Here is a 25310-nt window from a genome sequence, read left to right as displayed (position 1 = left end):
CCTCCCACTACTGAGCAAACTCTTCTTTGGATTATTTGGGGTTTACTGAGACTTGTCTTTGGTTGGTGGGGAATGTGGTCTCTTGGCAAATGTCCCCTGTGCACGTGAGAAGAATGTGTCCTCTGCTGTGTTGGGGGGCGTGTTCTGTAACATCAGTTCAGGCAGAGTTGTGACAGTGCCGTCCAGGGCTTCTGCATCCGTCCTCGTCTCTGTCTAGCTGCTCAATCAGTGATGGAGCAAATGTTGAAATCTCGGACCGTGGGTCGTCTGTTTGTCCTTTCAGTTCTGTGGGTTTTCTTTGTATATTTGAAGCTCTGTGTCTAGAAGCCATGACTCTCCTGATACACAGCCATCGAGGACTGTGATGCCTTCCTGGTGAACGGCCCCTTTATTATTAGGAAATGACCCTCTTCTCCTGGGAAATTCTTTGCTTTGAAAGGAGCACTGTTGCTCCTGGCCTGCGCTCTCCCCACTGGACCCTACATGTGTGTGCTGCTCCCTGGGAGCTCCCTGCGGGCCAGGTGCTGTCTGGCAGGGCCTGCCTCCCACCCCCAACCAGAGGCCATCGGGGGCATCAGAGAACTGAGAGACCCTGAGTTCCTGCTAGTCTGTCCACCCAGCTGCACGTTCCAGCCCACCATGGCGCTCTTGGAGAAGCACGAGATGAGTGGTGGAGTGGGAGGCCCCAGCATCACCAACTGGTCCCTGCATGCTGGAGCAATGTCCTTGCTGCCCCCTTCATGTGCCATGCACCCCTCCCACACCTGCTGTCCCACCTCATCCAGAGCGGAGTTTCCTCTACCGCCACTTGGAGGACACCTGGTGGGGCGGTCTGTCCATGCCAGCCTCCCCTCTCCCAGACAAAGGCACGTCTGCGCTCAGAACGCGCTGCTGTCAGCAGAAAGCAGACGGCACAGCATGGACACCGCGCTGCCCCTGCAGCCGCCCTCCTTTCCTGCGGTGGAGCCTCAGCCTGGCGCGTCTCTCTCCTCTTTCCTTTTCCCTGTCTCTGAGTTTCCTGCACTTAGCACAAAGTCAGGTCTGCTTTTTTTCTCCCTCTGACAATCCCTCTTTATTAGGTAATTACATGGAATTTGTAAGGACGCTGATGTGACTATGGGTGTGGTTGGGTTTAGATCCACTAGGTTGATGTTTGTTTGCTATTTATCCCATTTGTTTGTCCCCATTTCCCTCTTTTTCTACCTTCTTTTGGGTTAATTATTTGTATGATTCCATCTTATCTCCTGTATTAGCTTCTTGGCTCAGCCAATTCATTTCATGTTTTGTGGTTGCTTTGAGGATTCCTGCCTCCATCTTCTGTTTGTGCCAGTCTGCCTTCAGGTGACACTGTCCACTTCACGACAGTCCACTTCCGTGTCCCCTTCTTGGCCTTCTGCTATTGACTGTCATATTTTACTTTTATATGAGTATTAACCCCACAATAAATCATTATTTTGGCTTTAGTTTTCAATTATATTTTAAAAATACGGTGAAAAGTTTTTGATATTTGCCCACATATGTAGCAATTGTGATGTCTTCATTCCTTTTCTAGTCACCATTGTCCATCTAGTACTGTTTACCTTTTTAAATTTTTTTTTTTGCTGAGGAAGATTCACCCTGAGCTAACATCTGCTGTCAATTTCCTCTTTTTGTATGTGAGCCACCACCACAGCATGGCCACTGAGAGATGAGCAGTGTAGGTGTGCTCCCAGGAACCAAACCTGGGCCACCAAAGCGGAGCATGCCTAAACTAACCACTCGGCCAACTGGAGCTGCCCCTGTTGTTTCCCTCTGCTGGAGGGGTTCCTTTCACATCTCTTGTCGTCATGCTCTGCTAATGATTAATTCTCTCAGTGTTTGAATGTCTGAAAAATATTTATTTTGCCTTTTTATTTACAGTTTTATTGAGGTATAATTGATGTAAAAATAAAGTACTCATTTAAAGTGTATAATCTTACAAGGGTTAACATTGATTAACACATTGATAACCCATGAAACCGTCACCTCCATCAAGATAATGAACATGTCCATCACCCCAAGTTCCCTCATGCCCCTTTGTGAGCCCACCTGCCCCCCTTGGCCCTCCCACCAATCTACTTTCTATATTTTCTATAGTTTTATGTCAATGGGATCACTGAGTTCATTGGTTGCTGTGGTTTGTATTCTTTCACTCACTGTGATTGTTTTGAGATTCATCCATGTGGTTGCCCATGTCGACATGGCTCCTTTTATTGCTGAGAATCACCTTTCTCTGTGGCAAAATACACATGACACAAAATTTACCACTTTAACCATTTTTATGTGTATAATTCAGTAGCACTAAGTACATACGTGTTGTATAACCAGCACCACTATCTGTTTCCAGAACTTTTTCATCAGCCTCAAATCTTGTCTTCTGTGGTATATAATCTGCTGTTAATACATCCAGTGTGTTTTTCATTTCAGACACTATCTTTTTTATCATTATTTTGATTTATGTCTTTTTAATACCAAACATGTTCCCTTTATCATGCTAATTTTTCCTCTACCTTCCTGAGCATGTGGATATATAACAGTTATTTTAATGTCCTTGTCTACTAATTCTATCATCTATGCCATTTCTGGGTCTGTTTTTATTGGTTGCTTTTTCTCTTCATAGGGTCATATTTTCTGGATTTTTTTTCGTATATCTGGTCAGTTTAGATTGGATACCAGACATTATGAATTTCACATTCTCGGGTGCTAGATTTTCTTGGTATTCCTTTAGCTGTGTGTAGGGTTTTTTGGGGATGCTATCAATACACCTGGGAGCAGTGTGAACCTTTGAGGCTTGCCTTTCAGCTTGCTTAGGTGGGTTCCGAACAGCCTGGAGTGTAGGCCTCACTGGGCCCTGCTTCTGAGGACCTCGTGCAGTGTCTTTGAGGGAGAGGTCTTTCCAGCGTGGCGGCTGTGAGCTCAGGAGTCCCCTACACATGTGTGCCGAGCTGGCCGCAGCTGTGGGCTCTGTGGGACCCCCCACTGGTCTGCACAGAGCTCTTCCTGCAGCTCTCTCCCTGCCAGTCTCGGCACCATGGTTTCCAGGTGCCTTGGCCTCCCCGAACCCCGAATCCTCTCTTCACAATCGGGGCATCCCTGGGCTACGGGTCTCCCTTCCTCTGCTGCAGCCGGGAAACTCCCCAGCAGGCTTCTGGGGCAGGAACACGCTGACTTTGTTTCTCTGCTCTGAGCCATCGCTGTCTCTGCTGCCTGTTGTCCAGCGGCTAAAAATTGTTATTTCATATTTGTCTGATTTTCTAAGCCATTGTTAAAACAGGTGGTAAATCCGTCCTTAGGTGGAGGCAAAATTGCTTGACTGCTTATTTTATATTAGTTTTTATATTACCTACTGATTGCTTGGAAGATGAGTTCATAATGGCGGTATTCCTGTTCATAGTTCAAGTGTGTCTCTATCCACATTGGATGGTGGGTGTTCAGATATGAAATGATCATGGCAGGTCATGGGATGTAATGACTGAGAAAACCTGCAGACATCAAAATGTCTTGCAAATATTAATTTATGACATCAGGTCCCATTTGCATGTCATAGACAGATGATTGCCGTAAAGATGAGGGTCTCACCTTTATGTTCTGGTTTGAAGCGTGAGTGCATCTCTACCCACGTGGGGCAGGCAAGGGTCCCAATTGGCGATGTCTGCTGGAAATGATACTGCCTCGATCATGGAATTCACCTGATGGTCAGATGCCAAGTGACAAAACCATCGGCAGTGGGGATGACTCGTTCAACACATTCTTCAGCGAGACTGGGGCTGGCAAGCATGTGCCCAGAGCAGTGTTTGTGGATCTGGAGCCCACTGTGTCGGTAGGTACATGGACACTCGGGGTGGCTGTCCTGGGAGGGTGGGAGAGCCTTGCTAAAGCCCCCCATGGGCTCCTTGGATCCCCCTGCAGAAGGGACAGACATACAAGTGTATGCCCATGGTCACGTTAGGTCACACACTGGAAGGTTAGTGCCTGGCATGTCCATGGGACTCAGGCTCCTAATTGAGAAGAACCTGCAGTGAGGTTGGCCGGCACTGAGATGGGCTGGGGGTGGAGTCACCGTGGCCTTCTCGGCCCCGGTCAGGTGGTTGTGTAGACCCTGTCTGCAAGGCGCCTGGGCACCGGTCCCTCCTTAGTGCTGTGCGCTCCCTCAGGCTGGGGCACGAGTCTTTACCTGCATCTTAGACACAGAAAGCTCACTATAGAATATTCATTGGGTTCCCCCAGATTAGAAGTCTGAAGTAGTTTCCAAGGAGAGCTGCAAAGAGAGCGCCTTCCAGTGGCCACCAGGAGATGACACAATGTCACCTTGAAGCCTGTGAGACCCGGGCCACATAGGGTGCCCTGATGGGACTGCCCAGCAACAGTCATGCTGGGGACTGTCTAGCCTGTAAGGGATCTTTAAATTCCACCCTTGGCTGTAGCTATGGGGATGGAAGAAACACGCTCATGTAGAGTTGCCTGTGTGCGGGTGTGAGAGCTCTCCTCCCTTCTTGGGGAACTGGTCCCGCTGGCATTTGTCCCGCGAGTTGACTGTTCTTTCCTAGAGCCATCGGGTGAGGTTGTGGTCTGTGTATTACACAGAGACGTGTCCTGTGAGACACCGATGCTGCTGACCTACAAGGAACAGCGTGTGCTTGGTAGAAGGGTACAGTCCCGATCTGTCCACCCTGGTGAGTTAACAGCAGGCCTAAAGACTCGTGGCCACTGTGTCCTCTTTGTGGAGGAAGTGCACAGGGACCCACAGCAGCCCTTCCACCCGGAGCAGCTGATCACCGGGAAGGAAGACACAGCCAATAATTACCCCAGAGGCCATTGCCCCATCGGCAAGGAGATCATCGACCTGGTCCTGGAAGAGATATATGAACTGGAGAGGAAAGCACTGAGAAGGCTTCCTGTGGACGCTGTCCTGGACGGGAGGGTAGCAGTTGGAATGTGACCAGAAGGACATTTTGGCAAAACCGAGGCCTTAATCACGAGTCCACAGTCTTACCCTCCAGTGTGGCTGTGGTGCATCCACACATCTTGACCATCTGTCTGCTTTGCCTCTAAGAGCAATGCATGTTCACTGTGGAGGGTGTGAACCATTTGATCTTGCAGAGGAAGAGAAGTGACCGGGGCTGGCTGGAGGTTGCTCTGTGCCTTCTGCCCACATTGGCTCCCGTTCTCTGCTTTCTCTCAGGCGGGTCTGTGTGCGGGGCTGCAGGGCTTCCTCATCTTCCACAGCTCCGGGGTGGCCCCAGCTCTGGGTTTGCATATCTGCTCATGGAGCGCCTCTCGGTGGACTATGGCAAGAGGTCCACGCTCGAACTTGCCATTTTCCCAGCCCCCCAGGTTTCCACGGCCGTGGTGGAGCCCTCCAACTCCATCCTGACCACCCACATGACCCTGGAACATTCTGATTGTGCCTTCATGGTGGACAAGGAAGCCATCCATCTATGAAATATGTCATCACAACCTGGATATCAAGTAGCCCATGTACACCAACCTCAGTCATCTCGGGCAGATGGTGTCCTCCCTCACAGCCTCCCTGCAATTCCACGGGGCCTTGAGCATGGGCTTGATGGAATTCCAGACCAACCTTGTCCTGTACCCCTCCATCCACTTCCCCCTGGCCACCTGCACCCCAGTCATCTCAGCCAAGAGGGCCTAACACGAGCAGCTCTCCATGGCCAAGATCACCAGTGCCTGCTTCTAGCTGGCCAACCAGATGGTCAAGTGTGACCTTTGCCATGGCCTGCTGCATCTTGTACAGGGGGGACGTGGTCCTGAAAGACGTCAACGCAGCCATTGCCACCATTAAGACCAAGCACACCATCCAGTTTGTGTATTGGGGCCCGACTAGAGCTAAGGTAGGACTGGGTGATGGGCAGTGGGCCGACCCATTAGCAAGCAGCAGACCCTGCCATGAAAGATGGCCCCTTTCAGAGAATCCCCTGTTCCCTGCAGCTTGGCTCTTGGCCGTAACTTAGGGACCCAGAGTGATCGTCTATTCAGGGGCATCTTTAACTTCCCTCCTGAGTCATCACACAACAGAGTAGAAAATTTTATGAAGGACTTTTGTTCCTTTTCTTGGATGGTAGAATTAGTGTGGGACATGTAGGTTGGACTGAGAAATGGAGGCATTTTCCTGGCATTTTGGTAATTCGTGCAGATATCTGAAATGGGGGAATTACTGTGAACCAACTGCTATCCCTATCACTTCATTCCATGACTGTGTAGACACCGCATTCACCTTAAATTCCTCTGCAGTGCTGGATTTAAAGAAAAACTATCATGGATCTTTCTGTGAGGAAAATGGCAACATCTTTATTTCCATCTTGGTAAGCCTAGAAATTCTGGCTCAAGTTTGCCTCAGACCACAGTTTTCCCCCTTCCGTTGGACACGGATGGAAACTCTGCTGTCGCTCTCCAGCTTTGTCCATCCTCGGTCACTGAACCCTGGGGATCCTCTCCCTCGGGACTGTGCCTCCCTGAGCCTTGTCACGCCTCCTCTGCCTGCTCAGACCCTCCCTGCTGCTGCTGGGCCCACTGTGGGGGTTCTGCACTGGGCCTTCCTCCTCTGGGCCTCCTCTGGTTCAGAGTCAGCGTGGTGGGTGGCCCAGCCGCCTGGTTCTGTGAATGCGTTTTCTGTGGACACAGCAGAGCTGCTCATGGGAGGATTGTTGTGGCTGCTTTTGCTGCCAAGACAGAACTGAGGGGCTGCAACAGAGACCGCGGGGCCCACCCAGCCTAGACCATGTAGTGTCTCGCCCTCTCCAGACAGTGTTTGCTGACCCGGGCCCCAGCTGACCCCGTGTGCTGCTGCCGAAACCTCTGGTCACGTTGTCCCTTGGTCTGAAACTTGGAATGCCTCCCCTTTGTACCAGGCCTGGAATGTCACCTCCTTCCTCCTACTTGGCACACACATAGGCCACCTCCTGGTGCAGTGGGAGCAGCAGTCCTAGGGCCTCTGACAGTCTCCCTGTCCCCCTGCTCTGCACAGGCTGGCTCATTGGTGGGAAAGCATTGGTAAGATCTTCCCTCGTGACAGAGCCACAGTTGTGTGCTCTGAGTCTGTCGGGGTGGAAGAGGTTTCAGCCACTGAAATTAATCCCCATCCTGTTGACGCCTGTGGCGATAATAGCATATGAAGAATCCAGGGCAGTGTCCCTTTTCAGAAGGAAGACAGTCCTGTCACCTGGGCTCCTGTCACATGTCCCAGTTGTTGGGACACATCCCTTCAGGCAGCTTGGGACCCAGTCAGGGTGGCTGACCCCGGGGCTCCTCTGTCCCTGTTTTCCTTGTCTGGAGTCCAGCACCCTGCTCTACTGGCTTCTTGCCTGGCACCAAGAAGGGCTCAAGGACTGCAGGGTGAACCGAGCCTTCTCCCAGGTCGCCAGAGGGGACCTGTGTCTTCTGTTCCCGTGATGCAGCCACAATTTCTGGGTTTGACAGAAGCTTCACAGAGCACTTTCTTCCCCTTCTCTGGCAGGTGGGCATCAACTCCCAGCCCCCCACCGTCGTCCCAGGGGAGACCTGGCCACAGTGCAGCAGGCCGTGTGCATGCAGAGCAACACCGCCACCATCACCAAGGCCTGGGCCTGCCTGGACCCTAAGTTTGGTCTCATGTATGCACAGTGAGCCTTTGGTGCGCTGGGATGTGGGGAAGGGATGGAGGAAGGAGAGCTCTCTGAGGCCCGGGAGGACCTGGCAGCTCTGGAGAAAGACTACGAAGAGGTGGGTGTGGGCTCCGTGGAAGCCGAGGCCAAAGCAGGGGAAGAACGCTGAGTGGGAGTGTGGCTGGCAGCCCTCCCTGTGTGTCCTCCCCCCACTGTAGCATTACAGGGCATGCTTCCCTATTAAAGTGGCTGTGTTCAACCTCTGTCTGTCGTGGTGCTCGGCTGGGACACACTCGTCTGCCCACAGGAGCGGGTGGGACCCCAGAGCCGGACAGGCCACATGGAAAGCTGGTTCAGGCTGCACAGGGCTGCGCAGCTGGAGTGGGCGGAGCACCACCTGCATCTGTAAGGAGCCACTGCTACGTGACACAACCCAGGGTGAAATAGTCAGTGTTTCCAATGCAAGGTTTCAAAGCCCAAAGATTTACTAAATTCTAGGAAAACTGAGTTAGATTTTCAATTGAATTTTCATTTTTCAGGCTCCTCCATTGATGGGGCATGTGGACGAAAGTAATAAAAGCTTAGAACTGGAGTAGTGAAATCTGAGGTCTGTGGAAGGAGGGGTGTCCACAAAAATCCCTGAAACTGTCAGACAAATGCATAAGGTCAGGACATTTTTGGGGAAAAAGGCTTTTTTGGATTCTCCACAGCATTTAGGACCCACAGAAGCTTAGAAGCTGTAGGTGACAACACAATTCATCCTCGTCCTCACTGTCCGCAGTCTCAGTAAAAGCGTCATAAGTTTCACTTTAAGCAAAACATGCTGACGTCTGTCTATAAAACACCTAGTAATACGGGTATTTTCTCTGAGACCCAAACCTGAGGTTGAGGAGGGGGAGGTCATTGGTCTCAGTCACTTGTTTAGTTCAGCTGTAGCATAACTGGGACCAGCACACGGAATGAATTCTAAATCTTTGTGTATTAACATATTCAGAAGGCGATAGAGAACATCGTGAACGGACCCTCAGCTTTTCACAAAGCTTTATTACCAACTGGAGTGTCAACAAAAATAATCCATAACCAATCTATAAATGAAAATTTGGGTGAGTTTATTGTGAGCTTAAATCTGAGGATTGTAACCCTGGAGAGTCTTTCCACAAAGGAACAGAGCACTCCAAAGAAGTGGGGGTATACAGGGTGGTTATATACCCTCAAAGAGGATGTTTCACATATGATTGAAATGTCCCTTTTACAATAGTCACGAGGCTGCTCTGTCAGCACAGCGATTGATGGAAACAGCAGATAGGCCTGCTGTCTCAGTGAACACCACAGGTTCGCAGGTCTGTTGCCTCGAGCTGGGCTGTCACAGACGAGCGCTGCAATCAGTTCCCAGCCTAAAGAAAGACACTTAATCTTTAAGGAGATGCCAACGTTGGGAGGGGGAGGGAAGTTGCACCTTCATCTCAAAATGTCTAAGCAGATATACAATGCATGCTCAATGGCCACAGTCAGGCCCTTTTGGAAAAACAAAGTCAGGCCGAATTAGGTTTATACCAAATGGCTTCCTCATATACTCCAATATATCCTATTGCTTGCCATTTTTATTTGTCAGGAGGAAGGCACACAGAGCCTCTGCAAGGGACTGGGGAGCCCACAGCAGGGTGGCGGAAGGTGTCTCTGCCCCTCTCAGGGGCCACTCCGAGGGGGGCTCTTCCCTGGTCCCCCCCCACACACACACACCCGCAGCAGCCTGGCAGCACTGGGCTGATGGGACATCCTCTGGCCGGATGCTTCCTGGCCGCCGAGTTCTGCCAGTGCCTGGCCTCCAACGAGAGCACTGCTGCCTTTGTTTCTCTCTGAGCAGACATGGGACACTGTCATCAGGAACCAAGGCAAGCTCCACAGTCACCGCGCACCTGCTGTGTTTGTGTTCTCTGAGCAGCATTAATGTCGAGTACATTTCTGTCACGTTCCTTTCAGCGGGGACCCTATGGCAGTCCTGAGGCTGAGCACCGCCTGGAGACAGCACCTCCAGGAGGAGTCCTTAGCAGAGTGCAGGAGGCCCTCCGAGGAGCCATGGGAAAGTTCTGGAGGTCAATTTCGAGGAAGGGAATCTCGGCCTGTTGACTCCTGCCCTGGGGAGCGCATGCGGTGGGCCCTCACTGCCAGCAGCACAGGAGGGCTCCCTGCCCCCAGGCACTCTTCTCCTCTCTCGACAGGACAGGTCAGGAAGCACATACAGACAGGTCAGGAAGCACATCAGCAGTCCAGTAGGGAGGCAGGCTTTTGGATTTGATCTGGAAAGCTCTTTCTCCCACGTTTCCCGCCATCCCTCAGCATTCTGCACACACTCACTGCTCAAGCCTCCTGCTCCCAGGCTCCCTCCCCACCCCGTGATGGGCTCCTGCCAAGAGGTGCAGCTGCCTGAGCCTGCCCTGACTGCTAGGTCGCGCACCCTCAGGCGGAAGCTCCACAGACAGAGCCCTCAGCTCAGCTCCTCCTTGCTTTGTCCTTTGCTGAATTTATTCTCTGTGCAGACGGCCAGGAAGATCTGTAGCCACGCCTGGGCCAGGGTGTGGGATTACAAGAGCAGCTGCCCCAGGCTGAGGGGGTGACAGCATCAGTGAGACTGAGAGGACCCCACGGGGACAAACATGCCTGGGAACAGGCTCACGTGCTAGGCCCCATCCCTCCCCATTGAGCCTGCCCCAGCCAGGGCTCTCCTCTGCTCTGGCCTGGCAGGGTCTGCCCTGCGGGCTCTCAGCAGGGTACGTGTCCTCCTTGACCGCAGCCTCCATCCTGGTTCTCAGTCAGACAGCCTGCAACAGGGCATTGTGAGTTCTTGGAGAGACATGAGGAAAGTTCTCAGGGTCCTGTTAGGTCACTTCTGTGTCACCATTTGTCACCTTGAGCAAGTGGAGGCACCTGCAATTGAGACTCTGCAGACCCTGGCTCCTCCAGAAGGACATCAGACTGTTTCATGCTAACACTGACAGCTGAATTCTCCCCAGGATTCCTGCAAGGGTGGGACGGCCCTTCTTAAGAGAATTTCTGGAAAGTTCTTCCTCAGGGGTCTTTGCCGCCTGGTGGGTGGGGAGGGTCACAGTGGTGCCACACTGGGAACTCTGAGGGCTCAGGTTTTCCTGGCTTCGCCTCCCTGGGCCTCACGCTCAAGTGCTCGTGCACACTTGATGTGACAAAGGTATTGTAACAAGTTACCCAGAGCCGAGGGGGAGCAGACAGGGGCGTGTGGTGGGTGAAGCTGGGCAGCACAGCCCACGAGTGACTCACAAAAGACAGACGCAGAGAGAACCGTCACCCCCATTTCCTTAGGTGCAAATGCCAGTATTCTGGTCCCCACTGCAAGGGTCCCGTCTCCTACGAGAGCCTGGGCCCCACCACCCTGCAGCATCTCCCAACGTGCTGGTGCCCTCCTGAGGCCACAGCCCCGCCCAGGCCCGGCCAGGCAGGAGCAGGGCTTCTGTGGCCTCGAGGCCTGCCCCTGGGTGCTGCGGTGCCCCCGAACTCTCCACAAGGGGCCTTTCCTGAGGACTCGGGAGTACAGCCATGCACAGCTCACCCCCAGCAAGTGGCGGGTCTCAGACAGGGCCTGACTGTGAAGCCAGCTTTCCTTCAGCCTGCCACACGTGAGCGTCCTCTCCCACTCAGTGTAAGGACCTGGTCCTTCTGGAAACTCAAGGATGAGAGGAGAGTAGAAAAGAGCAAACAACATTCATCTTTAAATCTGACAAGGCTCATGAACCCTGGGATAGGAAAGCAGTGTAACTTTGAGCCCCAGAAGGCCCTGAGAAACCATCTAGTGATGACAGCAGGCCATCACCCAGCTCTGTGCGGCTCTCGGAGCCCCTCAGGCATCACGTGCCCCTGGGACTAGTAGGGAGACCCATCCAGGCCTCTTCATTTTCTGTGTGGGGATGGGAGGTCAAGAATGGTCTGCAGAGCCTGACAATGCAAAGACCTCCTTTCTTAAGCCCAGCTCAGCCACGCCCTCCCCGGGGGACCCAGCAAGGGACTTTTGGAGCTGGTCACACACCTCATGGAGGGGTTATTATGGTCGGAGGGAATGGAAGGTAGGACTGAGCCAAGGGTGACTGCAGGCTGGGGTGGGGAGCGGGGAGACATGCTCCCAGGCCCAGTTCTGGAGGGCCCCTCTCAGGTGTCACAGACATACAGTGATCACTGAACGTTCAAAACAGTCTGGCTTATTGTCTTCAAGGTCAGGGCTCCTCCCACCCCTAAAGCCAGCTTGTGGCCACTCAGTGTCTGTGACCCTAATGAAGCAAAACCCTAAAACGCACCAGCCTATCGGCCACACGTGACCCAGGAGCCCCTGAAGCTGAGAACCCGGCCATAACCAGTGGGATCCTCCCCGCCATTTCTCTCTGGTGTGGCCCCTGTGATCCCCACTCACCGTCCCCTGCAAGCTCGCCAGCAGAGCTGTTTGACGAGGACAGTTTATAAAAAGCCCAGAGGAGCTGCTGCTCCCATCCCTTCCTGCTGGTCCCCAAAAGCGGCCTTTGTCCTTCATGGTTGGAGTGGCCCCTCATGCGAAAATGGGCCAATGGGGCTGCAGAGGCAAATATTAGTGACTGGCCGTAGACTGAATGCATGTTGCATGAGAGGAAAAGAACAGGGGGCGGGGAGGACAGGGGAGAAATGAGGAGAGCACAGACGCACGACAGGCCTGCCATGGGAGGGCACTGCAGCCAGCATGGCAGCACAGCAGCCACCTGAGATTGTCAAGGCTGCCCGGCAGGGTGGAGGCCAGGGCGAGTGGGAGGCCAGGGCGTCCATCGGTGGGTAGAGAGCCCACCAGAAGGAAGGTCTGCACCCACCAGCCAGGCCTGCTGCCCCCTCTGGCCAGGCACACAGTAGGGGCTTAATCAGTGCTTCCAGAACACATTACAGACATAACAACAGGGACAGATGTGCACCACGGGCATGCACACATGCACTTTAACCCCGGACTGAGCCTGCGCTTCTTGGGAAGGTGTTCTCCCACCTGGATATGCCTGGTGACCCCTCCCCACATGCGCACACAGCCCTGACGCAGTGTTCTGGGAGAAGTGCTGTGCGAATGTTCTGGAGCAGCACTGTCCAATACAAGGGTGATGTGAGCCACACGTGTAATTTTAAATTTTCTATAGCCACACAAAAAGTAAAAAGATACAGGAAATTAATTTAAATAATCTGTTTTAATTAACCCTGAATACCCAACATATTATCACTTCAACATGGAATCAGTATAAGAATCACGTGAGAGGTGAGATGTTCCCTCTTTGCGCCCATCCCTCAGCACCCGGGCACGTGGTGGGTGCCCACACGCCCAGCACCTGTCACTGCACCAGCCCAGGGCCTATGGCTTCCGCATCATACAGTGAAGCTGCATGCGAGGCCCCATGGCTTCCGCGCACCACGTTCGTCCCCCACGTCCTGGAGGGACGTCTTTTAAAACATATAGTTTCCCTGAACTTCAACAGGGAGCACTCCACTGAATTTCTTTCCTCAGTGACCCACGTCCCCCCATGACAAGCATTCCCCCTCGGTGCTTCCGGGGTCTTCTGCTTCCCCCTTTTCTACGGGAAAATGCAGAAATGAGTGAGCTGGTCAGTGACAGTCCCCACGGGCCACCTCAATGGCCGGGGGTCAGGAACCCAGACAGAGTCAAGCCCCTGAGTGGGCTCCAGCCCACAGCCTGGAGCAGCTGCACACCCCGATTCTGTGGGAAACCTAAGCCCGGGGAGTGCCCACAGCCCTAAACTCTCTCATTCTCCTAGGCCACCACGGTCCCCACAGTTGGAAAAACACACTGACAACTCTTGATTTTCTCCACCCCAGATCCTGCCATTAATGAGGCGGCTGGAAGGTCTCTGTGCATAGACGCTGAGACAGGGGCCTCAGAGATCTGTCTTGTCTGCTGGCCTCAGCCTCTGGGCCACAGCGCATTCCTGGCACTGCCCCTCATCTGCCGCTCCCCTCCCCCTCCTCCCCATCAAACCCCTCCCCAGGCTGCCCTCTACCCACACCAGGCATCTCCCCAGGGCCCCTGTGTCCTGGTATCCTGGCCTCTGGCCACCCAGCCCAGCAGGACCCAAGGCCTGAGCACTTGAGCAGAAAACGACACTGTGTAGCCCAGCGCTCCACTCCTGTCCCTGTGCTCGGGGCTTCCTCCCCACCTCCCTCAGAGCCCCCACTGACCTCCCAAACCCTTTGTGCCAGTGCTCCCAGCTCCATTCCCGGGGCACCCCTCCTGACTCTCTGCTCTCTCCCTCTTCCCGCACCCCCAGCTCAGGTCCCACTCCCACCAATTTCCTGGATCCACTGGATCCACGCTCTACACTGCCTCCCCACCTGCCCTTCCTCTCTCAGCCCCCTCCCCACCTCCCTCCTACAGGGCTGCAGGGCAAGGACACTGCAGCTGGCTCCCAGGGCCCCCCAGCCTGCTCAACCCTTACTGTTCCAGCAAGGCCAGCTGCACTGGCCTCCTCCCGTCTGTTACTGTCGGTTTGTCTAGCCATCTCCCTCCCTGGACCAAGAGCATGTCCACCTCGCAGTCCCACTGCGCCCCCAACGCTAGAGTTGGCCTGGCACCCAGAGTCCTCAGTGAGTGAGCGCCAACACCCCTCGAGGGAGGAGGGCTCTGTTTCTGTTTCTCCTTCCTTCTGGAAACTCACCCATCGATTCCTCAGCTCAGCCACTAGTCCACCCACCCCTCCCCTGACCTGGCCCGAGCTCCAGGTGGCAACTGGAACTTCCAGGTGGGCGACATGGGGAGGGGTGGGAAGGAGGGTGAAGCCACACCATGTATGGGATCTCAGCCCTCCCTCACACACCCCTAGAAATGCCTGGAAGGTACTCTCAGCTCAGGAACCAGGCAGAAGTCACAGTTTGTCCTCAGGCTGCCCACTCAGGTGGCTGACAGCATCTCAGAGACCGAGGCATTTCTCACACCCAGGGCTCTGCTCTGCACAGTGTACCACGCAGCCCCTTCCCTGCCCCCTGGCCAGCTGTCCTCCTCTGGGGTGGGGACACCTCTACAGAGCCGAGTCTCACCCAGCTGAGTTAGCCCCCGGGGACAGGGGTGTTGATCTCGTTCCAGAAGGACTGCGGGTTGTCTCTAATAAAGCGAGCCCTGAAATCCTGTCTTCAGTCTCTAAGCTGATGGCAGGGATGGCCTGCAGGGTCCTGCCCTTGTCGCTCAAAGCTGCTGTGGCTTTCTGGGGCCACGGCAGTTTCCATGGAAACAAGAGAGCTCACCAACCCCCAGAGATAAACCAATAAACGCAACCTGTAAAAGGAGAGAACCGGCAGCAAGAGAACTGGAGGGACCCGGGGGGCCCGGGAGAGAGAGGTGAGTGCAGGGCAGTGGGGCTGTGGAGCAGGATCACAGAGGCCACAGGCCCGGGGCCCAGGAAATGGAGGGCCTTGCGGGGGCTACAGTTCTTGGCAGAAAAAGGCCCTGGAGGTCAGAGAGACACAGAGAGAGCAGACAGAGCATGGGTCAGTGAGGAGGCCTGCACTCGAGTGCCCAGGGCCACGTAGGACAGGGGACATGGGAACCCAGGGCCCTGGCTCTCCCACTCAGAGGGGCCCAGCCTGCCCTCCACCTGCAGGTCAGCCCTTCTCAGGGTGTCTGAGAGAGCCCCATGCTTCTGGCCAAGCAGCCAGCCAGGGGGTTCGGCTGCAAGTCAGAGGGTTTCTGAAAGCACCTAGGAGCAGAAGGGACACACGGGGAGGAGGGAGTTGGAGCTGCACCATGACACCTTGTCACCAGCACCTGTTCATGCCCCAGTCATGACCCTCGAGAGTGAGGAGGCCCCTCACACCTGAGCCCAGTGCTCTGCCACTCCGGCCTCTGCACCGAGTGTCCAGGGCAACCAGGGGCTGCCACGCTCACTCCTGTCCCACGCCCCATCACCCGAGAAGGGAAGCTCATCTGGCCAGACTCCAGAGCAGGACTTCCGGCGAGTGGGATACAGGTGAGGGGGTGGCAGGAAGACCTCTGCCTGCCCAGCTCCCTGAGCGCTTCCCTGAGGCCGGACAAACCATGAGCACAGGCACCAAAGCAGTCTCGTTCCAGGGTTTGTGGAACGAAGGCAGGAGCGCAGAGGGGAGGGCAGCAAAAGTCCCAGATGAAGCCCAGCCCACTTGGCCTCCCTGGGGCACCCGCTCTGCGTCCACCTGATCCACAGGTGCTCTCTCCAGGGCGGCAGCCAGGCCGAAGCTGGGGACTGGAGCCCAAGGGGCGAGTCCTTGGATGGCCCAGTGGGTCCTAGTAGAAGACCGACAGAAAGGCCTGGCCACTGAGGGCCAAGGCCGCCCCGTGCCAGGCGCTGCCACCTCGCCGCCCCTGCCACCTCGCCACCCGGGCCACAGGGGCGCGGGGCACCGGCCCAACTCTGACCTCTCGACTCAGGCACGCTCGATGAGGCCTGGGGCTCGCTTGGCAACCTCTGCTTGGCACAGGGTCGGAGCATCTGGAGGACAGCGAGGGGCGCCACGTGCAGCGTCAGCAGGGCCACCAGGATCCTGCAGAGACAGACGCCATGGGCAGGAAGCCCTCCTTGCCCCCAGGCCAGGATGTTCGGCGACAGCGGGCGGGCGTGGCCGCCTCCATCAAGACCCGACTCTGCTCGGGGCCTCAGGGGTTCCGATAAGGGCGGGAAGAGGAAAGCAGAGTGTTTGGGGTCGCCGAGCCCGCAGCCCCGCCACGCCCGCTCACTGAACACGGCAGGGTCGATGGCGCCGCCCGCCGCCTGCACAGCTCGTCCGGGTCCGTCTCCTGGGCGCTCAGCGCCTTCTTCCGGCGCAGGGAGAGCTTCTGCAGGGTCTCCTCTACCCCCAGGCGCCACCATCGGCGCGGCCGTGGGAAGGTGCGCGACCCGCCCGGCCCCTGGCCCCCCGACCCCGTCCCACCGGGGGCATCCAGAGCGCAGTCTACCGGCCCCGCCGTCGGTTCCCTTCCCGGCAGCGCTGCCGCCTGGTCTCCCCGCAGTCCGATCCCGGAGGGCAGCGACGGCGCGTCTCCCCTCGGCCGTTCGGTCCGCAGACATCTCCGTGCCGGCCGGTGTGTTAGGTACGGGGGGAAACGTGGCGACCGCAGAGACCCGCTCCTTGGCGATCAGGCCTTCCCTGCTGGGCTGTTTCGGTCGTTCTCGCTTAGGTAGCAGCACCCAGCGCAGTGTCTGGCATACAGTGGGCGCTCAATAAATAGTTGCCGGAGAAAGGACCATCAATGTAATTGCTCTCCGCGGGCTCCCCACTAGGGCACAAGCCTCCATGGCCGCAATAAATGGCCTCGCATCGCACACACGCAGTCCTTGCCGTGGATACAGCGCGTGAGCTCAGGCCCAAGAGGCGCAGCTACCCCGACTACGCACGCGTATTCACAGGTGGAATCCACACACCCGGCCGACATCGTTCTGCTCACGGGCTTTTTGAGTTAGCGCGCGAAGCTTGGGGAGCGTTTCTAGCTCGGCCAGGGGGCGTGGCTCCTGACGCATCTTGATGACGACATTTCCGCACGCGGAAGCCGAATGGCGGCCTCCGTGCCTGAAGTGTGCGACGCTGCGGACCCCACAGGTGAGTGGCGGGAGCCGCGCGCGGGACGGTCCCCGTCCTAGCGGCCTCCCCGAACCTCCGCCGGAGCCGTCTCCGCTCCTCCGCGAGCCCCGGGCCGGGCCGGGCCGGCGGCGCCCTCCTGCCACCTTCCCGCCGCCTCCCGCGCCCGCCCCGGCGGTGCTCGGTTACCGCGCGGTGAACGGGCCGGAGGAAGGGAGCTCCGATTAAAGTGGAGCCTCGGGTCAGCCAGCGGTGTGGCCCCCGAGCCCTCCTCCCCGCGTGGCTCGAGTTCTCCGAGCCTCAGTTTCCCCATCTGTAGGAGGGGCCCCCATGCTCACCTCACAGGACGCCGGTGAGCCCGAGCGAGAGCAGAGCGGCCGCGGGGACGCCTGGCGCGATCCTGGCCTGCATGTCCACGTGTTTCTCTGTGTTTGTGAATGTGATAGTTACGGTGCAGGTCAGGCCTCCGTAGGCCAGTGCTCAGAGGTGGGGATCAGTAAAACATTTCGCAAGGAGTGTATGAGACACGCCGCAGAGACGCTAGCAGAGCTGTACCTTTGCGGGAAACTCCTCAGTGACTTGAACCAAGTCTTGGCAGCGCTGTGCAAAGGGCGCGTTTACAGAGTCAGCTTTCAGGCTAAGCCTAGAAGACAGAACAAATCGAAAAGATCAGGAGCATATTCGCTTTGCAGCTTTTGCTGATATTCTAGCTCGAATCAAAACAGAAACCCAAGTGCTGGGCAGGAGTCAGACATGCACCCCTGGCCTGATTAACCTAGAAGTGAAGAACGAAAATGAGAGGCAGAGAGGCATTTATTGTGCGATCAGAGAATTGCTATTCAGGAAGCACAGATTCAGTTAGAAACCCGAATAGTGTACCCTAGGGAGTAAAAGTCAGAGGCTTTTAAAGGCACCGGAAAGGAAGTATGCATACTAAGAATGTTAATTGGTTTGGGGGCAGAAAGGTAATCTTGGCTACAAATAATTGATTACTAAGGCTAGCCAGAGGGAGACAAAAGCCCATCACTGTGAGGGGCTGCAGGTTTCTTGCAGGTTACTCAGTTCAGAAAGTCATGTTCTGCTCCCTGAGGATGTGTATAGGAACCACATTTCCTTCGTGGCTTCTCAGCTCCGTTTTAAAGCCCTTAGACGTGAGTGACTGTTTCACATTCCACAACCTCAATCAGGTAACACACAAGGGGCCAGCTTGGGAGAAGCACTGGTCTCCCCACTTCTTACTCTGCTCCTCTGTTTACCAGGCTCCATCTCTCTCTGGCACCCAGCCCTTCCTGCCCCTGGAGTTCTTGGAAACAGTTTGGTGTTTTATCTTTGGTTTTGATAATTTTATTCACATACCATGATACTCACCGACTGAAAATGTACACCTCGGTGGTTTTCAGTAAATCCACAGAATTGTGCAACCATCACCACTATCTAATTTCAGAACAGTTTCATCACCCCAAAAGGAAACTCTGTCCCAATAGCAGTCACTTCCCATTCCCCTCTCCCCCATCTCATGGCCACCACTACTCCCTGTCTTTATGAATTTGGCTATTCTGGACATTTCATAGCAATGAAATCATACTATATATGGTCTTTGTAGCTGACTTCTTTCACTTAGCATAATGATCTCAAGATTCATCCATGTTGTATCACTACTTTTTTCATTCTTATAGACAAATATTATTCCATTATATAGATATTTCACATTTTATTTTTCTGTCATGAGTTGATGGACAATTGGATTCCTTCTGCTTTTCGGCCACTATGAGTAATGCTGCTATGAAAGTCCATGTACAAGTTTTTGTGTCAACACATGTTTTCATGTCTTGGATACATAGCTAGGGATGGAATTTCTGGATCATACAGTAACCTCATGTTTGGCCTTTTAAGGAACTGCCAAATGGTTTTCCAAATCAGCTGCGCCATCTTGCATTCCCACCAGCAGTGTGTGCGGGTTCCACTCACTGCACATCATCTTCAGCATTTGTTCTTCTCTGACTTGACTGTAGCCATCCTGGGGGTGCATTGCACTGTGGTTTTGATTTGCATTTCCCTAATGACTAATGATGTCAAGAGTCTTTCCATGTGCTCACTGGACGTTTGCGTACCTTTGGAGAAATGTCTATTCAGATCCTTTGTCCATTTTTAAAGTGGGCTACTTATCTTTTTATTGGTGAGTTGTAAGAGTTCTTTCTCTGTGCTGGATACAATCCCCTTATCAGATAGAAGATTTCAGATATTTTCTGCCATTCTGTGGCATCACTTTCTTGATAGTATCCTTTGAAGCACACAGGTTTTTAATTTTGATGAAGTCCAATTTATTTTTCTTTTTCTTAGGTTGCTTGAACTTTTGCTGTCATGGTTAAAGAAACCATTGGGGAGAAGGAAAAATGGGTAAAGGGGGTCAATTACATGGTGATGGGTGGAACCTACACCTTTGGTGGTGAGCACGTTGTGGTATATACAGATGTCCAATTCTAATGTTGTACACCTGAAACCTATACAATGTTATAAACCAATGTTACCTCAATAAAAATAAAAACTAAAAGAAAGAAAGAAGCCGTTGGGTAACCCACAGTCATGAAGATTTACTGCTATGTTTTCTTCTAAGAATTTATTGGGAGTTTAGCTACCCTACTTCATAGCGTTGCTGCCTCGGCATCCATTTTGTGTGGACAAGCAGCCTGCAGGGGCCTTGAAGTGACAGTAGCCCCTCCCGATAGTACACGCCCTAGATAACCACTGGCAAAGTTGTTACCAGTTTCACCTCCGTGGGACTCGAATCCACAATTGGATGCCAATTCTGTTACCAATTTAGCCTCCCTCTGCTGGTCCTCGAACCCACGATCGGAGGGGACCCAAGGAAGAATCCACAGGTGGGACTTGAGCCCACAGTCCCCAGCTCTTCCTTGGAGGGTTCTTTCCTGTTCAGTGTCGTAGAGTTAAAACGAGACTGAAGCTGAGCATTCAGTAGCACACACTTTATTCAATGGCCAAAGAATAGAAAAGCCTGAGCAAATTTCACAAATCAGCTTCTCAGCTCTGGGGGATTAAGCAGCTGTTATAAGGGGTCAAGATAATGAAGGGGAGGAATATTCATAGCAATACGGGCAACGGGGCAGGGTTTTCTGGGGAATGGCCTGCCACCCCTTTTCTTCCCTTATTTGGCCTGAATTTCCAATGAGCATATAATGAGCTGCAGGGTCTGTGTTAGGTCAAGTCAGACTGTCATGTTGCCTTTAACCGGTTTTAACTGTTTTTGACCATGTGTCTCAGCCATCTTCTTCTTCCTTTCTCTGTGGTTTCCTGTATGCTCAACATAATATGTTAGGCTTGTTCTGAGCAGGGTTGTGGTTAATGTCCTATGGAGTTGGGGGGCCAGGTAACTGAGTCACCAGTAAATATCAGTTCCTAATATGACTCCTGCAACTTCCCCTGTGAGAGGCATTCTCCCTGTCTCCCAGGGCCTTCCCCCTGTGCACTCCTTGGATAAGACCCCTGCGAACCTTACCAAAACCTCATTTGGTTTGAATTGACCAATCCGTACTTAGCCTGGGGACCCCAATAAAGGCATATGCCCCAGGTTCCGCCCTGCCCTCTGCCTGCACCTCCCGATGTGTCCCCTCTAGCTGTGCTGTGGACCTTCTCCAGGACCTGTGAGTCACAAACTTCTGTATTTCAATTCCCTGGCAGTCTGTTGTTGAACCCAGGCTCACCATCCAATGCCCCCAGGGCTCTACTCAACAAATGTTAATTTGACAAAGTCACAACACGTCACAGGCATACCTCATTTTATTGTGCTTTGCAGATATTGTGTTTTTTACCAAGACAGTCAGGCAAAATGAGGTATATATATCCTTCTGGACTAAGGAGAGGGAAACAGAGACCTGAGACTTCAAAGGGGGAGAAGACAATTTACAGGAAGATGAAAAGAGTTCATATCTGGTAAACAAATGTTTGCATTGTGCCATCTACAGACAATGGGACCTGAAAGAGATCTTTTGATAAAATGGCCCTTGCTAGATGCCTTCCTGCCCCCCACACCTAGAATTATCCATGGTAAGATCTCCTCCTGGGACAGACCCTTCTCTCTCAAATTCTTTTAGGCAATTTGAGGAAGGTCAGATGTTCCTCCAGAGTCTTCTGAGCCTTGATTGTCTTAAGGTCAAAATACTCTGTATACCGATGCAGGCTCACTGAGCCAAGGAGTTGAAAGAAATTTCTTGAACTCTCAGAGTCTGATAGTAGTGCTCCTTTATTCAGAGAATAGCATGGGGACAGGACCCATGGGCAGTGAAGAGCTGCAATGGGTTGAAATTTATAAAGCTATATTTATAAGGCATAGGTATGTGAGTTATTTCTTTATAAGTCAAAGGAAAGATCATGCAAAAAAAGTCGTTAAAATGTTATCAGTGCAGGTGGGGTCTGGTTAGCAGGTGGTGCTATAACTTCGGATAGAATCAGGTCAGGAGGTCCTGTATTTCCCAGAGGAGGATATAGATCTGCACGTAGGGCCAGACGCCTTGTGCTTTTCTCCCTGGGGCAACCTTGATCCTCACCACATGCCACAGTGGCACATTTTCTGGTTGCCTGCCCTGAGCCCCATCAGTTCCCTTCTCTGAAATGTCAACAAAAATAATCCATAACCAATCTGTAAATGAAAATTTAGGAGAGTTTATTCTGAGCTAAAATGTGAGGACCAGGGCCCAGGGCCTTTCTTCCCGAAGGAAGAAAGGGCACCAAAGAAGTGGGGTACACAGAGTGGTTATATACCCCCAAAAAGGATGTTTCACTTATGATTGAAATGTCCCTTTTACAATAGTCGCGAGATTGCTCTGTTGGCACAGCAATTGATGGAAACAGCAGGTAGGTCTGAAACAGCAGGTAGGTCTGCTGTCTCGGTGAACACAGCAGGGTGGCACAGCAGGGTGGTGGTTCTGTTGTCTGGAGCTGGGTGGTCAAAGGTGAGCACAGCAGTCAGTTCCTAGCCTGAGGAAAGATGCTTATCCCTAAGGAAATGCCAATGTGGGGGGAAGTTGCACCTTTATCTTAAGGCCATTTGTTCTTACCATAGGAAATGTTTTAAAGCAGATATACATGCGTGCTCAACGGCCACAGTCAGGCCCTTTTGGACAAACAAAGTCAGGCCGAATTAGGTTTACACCAAATGGCTTCCTCATATACTCCAATATATCCTATTGCTTGCCATTTCCATTTGTCAGAAACTTCCCTGGAAGTTTTCTTACCACCCAAGGGTGGTAGGGTGGGGGATGGGGGGAGGGGGTTGTCTTCTGCCCCCAACAAGGCATGCCAATAGTCAGGAGGCAAAGAGGTAGGAGAGAAAGGATTTTTTATTACAGTTTGCTAGCAAGAGGGAAGATGGCCAGCTCATGTTCCAAAGAACCATCTTACAGAACAAAGACTACAAGCCAGTTATACAGGGGGTGGGTCTCTGGGTGGGGCCTTCATCTGATCTGTGGGTGGGCAGGCATCTGGTCTCAGTTCCTGATAGTTTTGTTGTACGGGATATGCAATTAGAGAATGGAGCAATGCCCCATACCCTGAACTTTCAGTTGCCACTGATGATGGCTGTCAGCATAGGCTCTCTGCTCCAGGGTTGTCACATTCCTAAGGAACTCAGAAAAACAAAGTTATCAACTTATAGCAGCTGGAAGGGGCCATAAAATCTACAGAGCATTTCTGGGCTAATCAAAGGTCATTCATAGTTACAATATGGTTTCTTTTGTACAATATGGCTTCCCTTATGTCAACCTTGTGTTGAGCCGGAATTGGTTTCACATATTGAAAGCTGAGCTGGTGACTGTGGAGAGAGAAAATGAGTTAGTAGCTGAATGGTAAGAAATCAGGAAAGGGAGAAAAGAACATGGATTAGAGTGAGGATGAACAAGCAGATAGGAAGGGATGGGAGCCCATCTGCTCACACGCCATTAAACCAGTTCCCGATCCCGGGAATGAGTCAGTCCAATGAAATGGGTGAGCTTCATTCATCTGATGGGAAATGTGAATCTTCTCTTTTAATAGATGTAAGTTAGATACTACTTCCCCTGTTTGGTTCACATAAAAGCAACATTTTAAACTAATGATTGCAGAAACTCCTCCTTGCTGGGAAGTATGTCCAGAGCATGTGAATTTTGGAGGACCACACAGACTAGGCTGTTAATCTCTGACTGGAGTATTTTCAAAGTTTGCAGGGTGTGTTGAACTCTTCTTCCATCACCATGGAGAGATTTCAGCTTGCCTTTTCCAACTCATAATTTCCAAAGCTGGGGAATAAGATTTTTCTTACTGAAAATAACTCAGAGTTGTGATAGACAAGTAGGTTCCCTATGATTTCTCAACTGGCACGTTCATGTGGCGCAACTTTATGAACAAAGGAGCCCAAGTTTGCAATGTGGCTGGCATTTGGGGTGGAGTAACTGGAGACAGAAGGGGCCAGGTATTCAAGTCCACATTGTCCTGACCAATTAGCTGGGAGCCCTCCTATACTTTGTTGTCACATAAAATAAAAAGACCAGTGTGGTTTATAGACAAGGTTAGAACTGAACTTGTAGTCCCCAGGGTCCAGAGTATTCTATGACCTTTGCCACTGGTACTGTTAATGCTTAAACATCTCCATTTTCCATGCCCTCCTGTCAATCTGGGGGAGCAGAACAGATGTGGAATAGCTGGTACAGGAGGCCTGCAGCCTGATTTGGGCAGCACTGAAGCCTGGTCCTGTCACCTGCAAGTGAGTCCAGAGTTTGGACCCACCCATATGTAGTTTGTGGTATTGGGCAGCTTACCCATGCAGGCAGCTGCAATACCCCAAGTTGTACAAGGGTGGCTCATAAGCCATCCAGAACATGTGGTGATTTGGCAAATGTTTGTGCCAAAGAAAATAGTTTTAGAGTCACTTACAATTTCCTTGAGAGGTTTGAAGATGCCACCTGTGGAATCAAACCACAGAATTTGATTTGCAATACTGTCCTGATATGTCACCCAGGAAAGGTCCACTGTCATGTTTACTTTAAATGCAAAGAGAAAACTTTTCACCAATTATCTTTATCTGGGCAAGGGACAGTCCTATATAGGTTTTCTGGGGCCCACATGACTCACCAGGAGAAGAGGTGGAGTGACGTCTTCCTTGTTGTGGACACCATACCCTGTCGTTCATCCATCTTCCATTCTTAGTCCACCAGGTGTTGACATCAGCAGGAACAGAGACCAGTTCAGGTTCTTCTGTGCTCTCTAGCTGTCGACATAACCAACAGTCAGATTAGTTAGCGTGGCCGGGGTTTGGTAAACTGGCATATGGGGGTGTTTGGTCTGTGCTCGACCTGGTGAGAAAGAGAGAGTTAGTAAGAGGGAGACACTGATTGGGAAAGAGCCCAGAGTGGAAACTTAGAGAGGGGGAGTGGACAGATAGAGACCAGCGCTCTCCAGTCGGCTTTCTAAATAAATGACTAAAAGGAATATGTATACTCATTAATAGGAAGAGGTGTTTGTGTGTGTAGGGAGTTTAAAAAGCAAAGAGGGGGCTGGCCTAGTGGTGTAGTGGTTAAGTTCCTGAACTCCACTTTGGCCACCCAGGGTTCACAGGTTTGGATTCTGGGCACAGACCTAGCACTGCTCATCAAGCCACGCTGTGGTGGCATCCCACATACAATAGAGGAATATTGGCACAGATGTTAGCTCAGGAACAATCTTCCTCAAGCAAAAAGAGGAGGATTGGCAGCAGATGATAGCCCAGGGCCAATCTTCCTCACAAATAAAGAAATAAAAATAAAAGCAACGAGGAGATGTAGGTGAAAGCTAGGTTTCTTGATCCATGATCTTGGGAAAAGCTGTCTACTCCATGAGGCCAGCTGCTTCTGGGGCCTGGAATTGGCCCTGGAAATCCTTAGTTTAAGGTCACCTGTGGGCACTGTCTCCCAGTTGTCTTGAGAGTGATGTTCTAGGTCTATTTTGGCATGGCTTGCAAGGGTCCAGGAAGATTTTTCCTTTATTTTGAAGGCAAAGTAGGTAGTCAGTAGGACTTCAAAATGTTTTTCCCAGTAAGGTGACAGCACATTTTTTTCTTCTAAAGTCCTGGATGTACACCTGATC

The 25310-nt window shown here is 52.5% G+C and overlaps 2 protein-coding genes and 1 pseudogene across 5 annotated transcripts in view; 2 read left to right on the top strand and 1 right to left on the bottom strand.

Annotated features, from left to right (window-relative positions):
* The first annotated feature begins 3390 nt into the window (after nucleotides 1-3390).
* LOC124227201 (tubulin alpha-3 chain-like) lies at nucleotides 3391-7788 on the top strand (annotated as a pseudogene).
* A 6276-nt stretch (nucleotides 7789-14064) lies between these two features.
* LOC124227200 (uncharacterized) lies at nucleotides 14065-17058 on the bottom strand. The gene is given in 4 exon segments (XM_046641056.1): nucleotides 14065-16169; nucleotides 16353-16401; nucleotides 16404-16753; nucleotides 17021-17058. Coding segments are annotated over 4 exon segments (1146 nt in total). The 3' UTR covers nucleotides 14065-15460.
* A 124-nt stretch (nucleotides 17059-17182) lies between these two features.
* The window catches only part of LOC124226910 (cationic amino acid transporter 4-like), a 30290-nt gene continuing 22162 nt past the window's right edge, over nucleotides 17183-25310 (top strand). The window contains exon 1 of one of the 4 annotated variants that reach the window (XM_046640721.1): nucleotides 17183-17222. The gene's annotated coding sequence lies outside the window, so the exon portion shown is untranslated. The remainder of the gene's footprint in view (nucleotides 17223-25310) is intronic. The other 3 variants (XM_046640722.1, XM_046640724.1, XM_046640723.1) reach the window with 3 other exon arrangements.

This window comes from Equus quagga, chromosome 15, assembly GCF_021613505.1.
Source record: "Equus quagga isolate Etosha38 chromosome 15, UCLA_HA_Equagga_1.0, whole genome shotgun sequence".
NCBI lineage: Eukaryota > Metazoa > Chordata > Mammalia > Perissodactyla > Equidae > Equus > Equus quagga.
Note: the sequence above shows the minus strand (reverse complement) of the source record. Positions and strands in the feature narration are given on the sequence as shown.